The sequence below is a fragment of the Solanum pennellii genome, chromosome 11 (genome assembly GCF_001406875.1).
Source record: "Solanum pennellii chromosome 11, SPENNV200".
NCBI lineage: Eukaryota > Viridiplantae > Streptophyta > Magnoliopsida > Solanales > Solanaceae > Solanum > Solanum pennellii.
Genome location: NC_028647.1, coordinates 522,302 through 529,789, shown reverse-complemented (window position 1 = coordinate 529,789; position 7,488 = coordinate 522,302). Strand labels below are relative to the sequence as shown.

The 7,488-nt window shown below is 34.1% G+C and overlaps 1 protein-coding gene and 1 pseudogene across 5 annotated transcripts; both read left to right on the top strand.

The window, feature by feature from the left end:
* Window positions 1-1,324: 1,324 nt before the first annotated feature.
* Window positions 1,325-6,231, top strand: LOC107004922 (serine/threonine-protein kinase ATG1t-like). Of its 5 annotated transcripts, none has more exons than XM_015203343.2 (8): window positions 1,325-1,664; window positions 2,700-2,817; window positions 2,897-2,955; window positions 4,350-4,414; window positions 4,505-4,598; window positions 4,667-4,747; window positions 4,844-4,955; window positions 5,034-6,231. In XM_015203343.2, the coding sequence occupies exons 1-8, from the start codon at window positions 1,431-1,433 to the stop codon at window positions 5,111-5,113; spliced, it is 843 nt and encodes a 280-aa protein (XP_015058829.1). In that variant the 5' UTR covers window positions 1,325-1,430; the 3' UTR covers window positions 5,114-6,231. The 5 variants fall into 5 exon arrangements, with proteins under 5 accessions (XP_015058829.1, XP_027768560.1, XP_015058830.1 ...); XM_027912759.1 differs by having other exon boundaries at window positions 1,351-1,664; window positions 2,730-2,817; XM_015203344.2 differs by having other exon boundaries at window positions 1,351-1,664; window positions 2,730-2,817; window positions 2,894-2,955.
* A 69-nt stretch (window positions 6,232-6,300) lies between these two features.
* LOC107004923 overlaps window positions 6,301-7,488 on the top strand; it is a 2,144-nt pseudogene continuing 956 nt past the window's right edge.

The following is a 7,488-nucleotide window of genomic DNA, read 5'->3' as shown; positions in this document are numbered from 1 at the left end:
CATAGACTAAACAAAAAATAAATTAATCATTTTTTAGTACTTTTAAAAAATTTAATGAATAAATAAATTATTTAATGAAAAGAATGAAGAAAAAATTTCCCCTTAGTCACATTAATTATGTTAAAACTAAAAAGTGTAATTTATTTAACTTCTCTTAATTATTGAAAATGAGATACATAAAAAAAAAAGTGATGTGACATTTATCTTCTCTTTTTTGACCTTTTTTTAAATTTAAATTAATTGATTTTTTGTAAAAGTAGTTTACTCAATTAATTAAAAATAATTTTTATTAATACAGGAACATTTACAACAAAGACTTTTCACATACTACTTTATTAGGAGTAAATAATAATCATCCATAACTCACATCTTTCTAATTTCCAATCCTAATAGATTAATTTTCCACTTTTTTTTTTTTACCTTCTTCTGATTATAATTTCAGAATAACAGTTTTAAAAAAATATTTTAAGTTACTTTCTCTTTATTATTTACTTACAACCAATATATCTATTTACATATAAAGTTAGAATGTTAGAAATAAATAAGATGGTGTGGTATATTTCTATCACCTCCCGATCACATTTATCTTTTCTCTAAATTATTTAGCATGTTTTTTATTTTTCTTCACCAGTGTGATATTGTAAAATATATTTTCAAAATTTCCTCTTCAAATAATCACTTAATAGTATTATTCCGCATAATTGATATTTTTTTTATATATGTAACTTTTATTTTTAATTGTTAATTAATAATATTCATGACTTCAAAACCTTTTCATGTGAATAACCCCCTAGAGTAATTAATGTGCAAGTTATATAGTTTTTCTTATCTTACTTAGTTGCTACAAGTAACAATTTTAAAGAGATTTTCTATAGAGTTTTTGTATTTTATTAGTATTTTTAATTTTTTTTATATATATTATAAGTTTATAAGTGTTTATTAACAGATATGTTTTCTAATTTATTAAATTATTGGTTATCAATTTATTTAGAGTAACTTTTTTCATTAATATTTTTTTTATGAACACTGTATAATTTAACTCTCTCCTCAAATATAATTTAGAATTTACTACAGCCGCATAAACAAAAAGAAAATTTCCATGAAATTATTTTTCTTTCTTTACATGTTTCTAAAGATAACATATCAAATAGATTATACGAAATCAACTATATTTAAAATACTAAAAGCATAGATAGTGAACAACAAGTTGAAAAATATAAGTTATTGGGTTCAATGATAATAATATTTGACTCAAAATATTTAAACAAAAAAATTATTCATAAATCTAATGAGGTCCGCGCGAAGAGCGGATATGTTAACTAGTTATAAAATGAATAGAAATATCTTTACAAGAACTAACGAGGAGCTTCACGAAATATTGGCTCCTAGTATAATTTCCCAACGGAAAAGCGCAGTGAGAATATATACAAATGGAAGCTGATCGTCCAACGATCGGAGAGTACACGCTGACGTGTAAGCTCGGCGGCGGCTCATCGTCGACGGTATGGAAAGCCGAGCACCGGACCACCGGAAAAGTGGTGGCGTTGAAGCAAATCGACCTCCTCAAGCTCACTCGCCAACTCAAGAGTTGCTTGGACTGTGAACTCAGCTTTTTATCTTCTGTTAAACACCCAAATATCATTCGCCTTTTCGATGTATTTCAGGTTAGTGGTGTCTCTCTCTTTAATATCAATAAAATTATCCAATTGCTTTAGTAGGTATCGGGAGTGCTTGCTACCTACCTCCCACTGCACAAGGCGCATATGGGCAGCAAACACCTAGTGTTTTCTGTGTGGTTTTGATTTGTCAGCTATAGTCCAAAGGTTTAGAAGTTTATAGGTCTATCATTTTCTGCAATTATGCAAATTTTTTTCCCCAAATGATAGTAGGATACGTAGTTCTTGTGTGATGAAATGGAAACTAACTGCTTTACTGTTTATATTTCAATTCTCATCGTGTCCCAAATGTGTGATTTGTTTAATGTTAAATCAGTGTTCTCTAGTTGGAATAAGTGTGCGGTTTGTTAAATAGAAACAGCAGCGGTGGAGCCAGAATGTTATCAAGAGGTTCAAAATCTGAGAAGTAAACACGAACTAGTGGAAAGGGGGTTCGATATTTATTATACATATCTAAAAAATCATGCATAAATTGTAATGTTTTCCGCCGAAGGGATGAACCCCCTAAGTATATGCTGCCTCCACCCCCGGGAACCAGTGTGTAGTTAGTGGATAAACTATTCACGAGCGAAATCACCAACTTTGATTTAGTAAAAGGTGACTTTGATCAGTTATCTAGAAGCTTCTTATCAAAATTATCAATGAATGTGCAGCTTATCAAAAATGAAACAAAAAAATATAAAATCAGAATATGTTCAGAAATTCCAAACTGAACAGATTGGCAAATGCATGATGCATCTTGTTCAAACTTTAGATGTTGTTGTGAAAAGAATTCAAGTATCCAACACAAATAGGCAATTTAGTACTTCATAGTTTATGCACTAGATACTGCAAAAGTTGTGACCCTATATAATTTATTCTCTGGGTTTTGGAGGTGTGGTTTTGAAGTTCTTGTTGACATGCATCAGTGCATGGCTTGTTTATGTTTGACTTGCAAAGGTTGATTCATTAGGAATAAGATTTAGTGCAACAATATAATCATTGTATGATTTTTTAATTTGAGAAAACTGTTTTATCCCTTAGGCTGAAAACTCTATTTTCCTTGTCTTGGAGTTTTGTGCTGGAGGGGATCTGGCTGCTTATATTCGGGATCATGGCAGAGTTCAAGAATGCATAGCTAGAAAATTTATGAAACAGATAGGTGAACTATTTCTTTTCTTATCATGTTGTCCTTGCTCAGTTCTTGTACAATTGATACTATTCTGGTTGCGATATAGTAGGAGCTGGCCTAGAGGTACTGAGCATGCACCATATCATTCACCGTGACTTGAAGCCAGAGGTATAAGTTTTTGTTTCTTATGATATTAAATTGAATACATTTCAATACGCACATTCTAGATCCATAAAGTGTGTTTTAGCTTCTTCCAGCAGAGGACTTTGTAGGTTTGGTCGTATGCAACAAAAACCCAACGACTGTTACTGATGAAACATGGGCAATACTTGTAAACATGCATAAAATAAACAAACTTTAAACTGCTAAAACTTTAGGGTCGTTTGGTAGAGTGTACAAGAATAGTACTGAATAGATGTGTTAGTAGTGCGGGGATTATTTCTTATCCACTGTTTGATTTGGTGTATTAAGGACAATTTTGTCTTTAACCATGCTTCTTCATGTATTAATAACCTTTGTATGACTTATACCATGATTTGCTATGTATTGGTTATAATACACCCTATAATACTAAAAATCTTACCAGACAAAGGATTAAATAATATCATGGCTAATACATGTATTATTTTCTATAATACATCCTACCAAACGACCTCTTAAAATAGAAGTATACTCGCTGTATTTCTCCCAAGCTATGATACATCTTTGATTTAATTCACTATATCATTATGCAGTTTTGTATTGCTTAGTTGCATGTGAAGGTGGGTAAAACCTGATGCATCAACAATTTTTCCAAATGACCCAAGCTTGGTCTAGGTTGTTGAAATCTTAGTTTATCTTCTTTTCCCCCCCCTTCATTTTGCATATATCAATTGCCTAAAAGCTGCTTTCTCCAACTAACATTTCATGCTCCTATTATTGTCTTGTGCTGATATTCCAATCCCTTTCGTTGGCTGAGGAGCTGAATGTGTATGAGACAAATGCTAGGTGTACTTCAGTTTCGGAATTTAGAAAAAAGAAAAACTTAACTTAGGAAAAGGTTTTTGAAAAGGGGGAAGGAAGTTTGAGAAATAAAACCTAGTTCTTTGGATATGGTGAAGAAGGGAATGCGGAAGCACGAAAATGCATAAAGTGGGAGAAATTGTGTCCAAAAGAGAAGAAAAAATAGCAATAGATATCTATGAGAAGAAATGAGTAAAGAGTCTCCTAACACATAACCTACAAAAATTTAGTACACCAGCATAATAATCTACAAGTGGCCTACATAATTAAAAAAAATCTTTACCTGGTACTCTTTTTGTTTTTTGGTTTAGCAAGTTTTTAATTGTCGCTGCTTTATAAAAAAGTTTCTTCTATTCACCATTATCCTCTTCTTTTTCTTGTTGAATTTTGTTCATCTTTGAATACTTATGCTCAAAATACATGATGTTTATATTCCTTTATCAAAAAAAAAAAAATACATGATGTTTATATTCTTCTTTTTTGCCTTTAATAATGTTCTAATTTAGTTCAGTTACCATTATAGAAAAAACAAGTTCTAATTTAGTTCATTTATGGTTCAGAACATTCTTTTATCTACCATGGAGACTGACCCAATTCTTAAGATTGCTGATTTTGGTCTCTCAAGGTAAAGAAAAATGATATGAATTATCAAACAGGAAATGTCAAATGCCTTGGCATCATTAACAATCTCTGTATCTTTTTATTCTTGGAGCAGACTGTTAAATCCAAATGACCTTGCAGAAACAGTTTGTGGGTCCCCTTTTTACATGGCTCCAGAAATTCTAGAATTTAAAAAGTATGATGATAAGGTAAGAACTATTTACTGTACAACTATGTTACACAGATTGGACAAACTGACATGTATTCGCTTGAATAGGTTGATATGTGGAGTCTTGGTGCAATTCTTTTTGAACTACTTAATGGTTACCCTCCTTTTCGTGGTAGAACTAGTGTTCAGGTAATAGCATTTCTTTAATGCACATTGCTACGGCCGTCGGCCGTTCCTCTGTTTGTTAGTTCACCATCTTCCATTATATATATATTTTTAAAATAGATACTGCGAAATATCAAGGCATCTCTACGTCTTCCTTTCTTTGAGCCGATTCTTCCTCAGTTGCACCCGGGTTGTGTTGACTTGTGCTCAAGACTATTGTCTATTGATCCAGGTTTGCAAATTTCTCGCAATATCATTTGTATTGTCTTCCTACCTCATTAAAGTTTGATAAATCATCTTATATCTGCAGAGAAACGGATCTCTTTTAAAGAGTTTTGTCAACACAACTTTTTGAAGATAGACGAAGGGGGAGATAAGAGTTTCTGTTAGAGTTCAAAAGAATCTGGATATCCCACTGAGCAGAAGTGCTCACCAGTTTAATCATCAATGTACAATGTGGTTTCTGTTTTTCAGTTATAACCTTAGTGGAGTCGGCTCTTTTTTTTCCTGCTGATTTACTCTAGGCTAGTCACCAGTCGATCAGTTCCAAATTCATGTAAAGGCGTCATTAGAAATCATCATCATCCCTTATGCTTCATATGTCTGTAAATTGTCATATACAACCTGATAACAATTCTACATCCTAGTTCTCTTCTCACTGATGATTCAGTCAACTTTTACCCTTCTTATAACTAGCTTCAGTAGCATTGACTCCTAAACTACTTGCACTCTCCTGTCTCAAGCCTTTCATCTTTGGCCATCAGAATTGAAGGACAAATAAATGGTTTTCTCCAAATTCTTCAAATTGATAATATCAAGCTGGGGGAATTTCTTCAGAACAACTTAGTGTCGGTGTCATTTGTCTCCAAAACCATCTAGTAAGGTGAATTGTATGTATCTCTTCAATAATACCCGGGTTACCAACATTTTCCTATCAACAGTCACCCAATCATCTTCTATCTCTTTCTTGTATATAATCTGTGCGTTTATGAGATGCTCTTTCCAAGTACATTTGATAAGTAGTCTCCAATGAAAGTATGGAACTTTCTAAGTCTTCTATTGCATTGTCATACTGTTAAACTCTTGGGCGGACAAGTCCAGAAAATGTCATCAAAGTAAGTGGGACATGACAAATCTGATGAGTAGACATTATCAGATAATATCAAATTCTCGACTGCAGGTATGGGAAGATGATCAACTCTAGTTGCTGCTCAAAAGCGTTTAGTGAATAGTGATATGCTGGATTTTGAAATATGGAATACGACATGTCAAGTCTACGGAAAAATAATTCAACTCTACTAGAGATCTCCATAAGTCTGATCAACATTCCATAGACAAGAGACCTAGTTTGTGGAAATCCTGCATTGGCTTGAAACACTTACAATATCTTCTTCATTTGGTTGTTTTCGTCTTCTGATGGCTCTCTGATGGTGTAATTACTTGACTTTGGATATGTTTCTTTTGCTTTTTCTATGGTTTCTAATCAATTAGGAATTTTTTTCTTATAATCTCCTAAGTTGCGTTTGGTTTGATATATTTGATTTTAGCTTCAATTTGTTTCTTGGGATGACCTGGTTCCGAATTAAACAAGTTCTAGGATTCGTGTGCAAGCTATGAGAGTTCATATTATGTCGGTAGTTCGCTGCTGTAGGAGGAGAACTTGCAAAACCTTTTTTCTCTTTTCTCTTTGGACTTTCAAAGCTGCTAGTTTGACAGTTGTGTTCAATATGTTTGAGATGCAGATATTTGTTTTAAGACGCTCATCGGAAAGACCATCACTCTTGAGGTCGAGAGCTCTGACACTATTGATAATGTAAAAGCTAAGATTCAAGACAAGGAAGGCATTCCTCCAGATCAGCAGAGGTTGATCTTTGCTGGGAAACAGCTTGAAGATGGCCAAACAATTGCTGATTACAACATCCAAGACGAGTCTACCTCCATCTTGTCCTCCGTCTACGTGGTGGAATGCAAATCTTTGTTAAAACTCTGACCGGAAAGACTATAACTCTTGAGGTCGAGAGCTCAGACACCATTGATAATGTCAAAGCTAAAATTGAAGACAAGAAAGGTATTTCCCCAGACCAGCAGAGGCTGATCTTTGCTGGGAAACAGCTTGAAGATGGCCGAACACTTGCTGATTACAACATCCTAAAGGAGTCCACCCTTCACCTTGTCCTTCGTGGTGGTATGCAGATCTTTGTCAAGATACTTACTGGAAAGACCATCACCCTTGAAGTTGAAAGTTCAGATACAATTGACAACGTGAAGGCCAAAATTCAGGATAAGGAAGGGTCCTCTAGACCAGAAGAGACTGATCTTTCCGGCAAGCAACTTGAGGATGGAAGGACCCTGGCTGACTACAATATTCAGAAAGAGTCCACCTTACATCTTGTTCTTCATCTGAGGGGTGGCATGCAAATATTTGTTAAGACATTGACAGGGAAGACAATTACTTTGGAGGTTGAGAGTTCAGATACTATCAACAATGTTAAAGCAAAGATCCAAGACAAAGGAGGGTATTCCTCCAAACCAGCAGAGATTGATATTTGCTGGAGAGCAACTTGAAGATGGAAGGACCTTGGCAGATTACAACATTCAGAAACAGTCAACCCTGCACCTTGTTCTTCGTCTTAGAGGTGGCATGCAAATTTTTGTCAAGACTTAGACTGGGAAGACAATTACGTTGGAGGTTGAGAGTTCAGATACCAATGACAATGTCAAAGCAAAGATTCAAGACAAGGAGGAGCGTATCCCCCCCCCCCCCC

What these genes read in the sequence shown, in the direction of transcription:
- LOC107004922 (XM_015203342.2), top strand. Translation starts at nt 1,431, where the DNA reads ATGGAAGCTGATCGTCCAACGATCGGAGAGTACACGCTGACGTGTAAG. An exon ending in GCTGATTTTGGTCTCTCAAG is followed by an intron (nt 4,415 to 4,504) that starts GTAAAGAAAAAT and finishes TTCTTGGAGCAG; the next exon opens with ACTGTTAAATCCAAATGACC. An exon ending in GTGGTAGAACTAGTGTTCAG is followed by an intron (nt 4,748 to 4,843) that starts GTAATAGCATTT and finishes TTTTTAAAATAG; the next exon opens with ATACTGCGAAATATCAAGGC.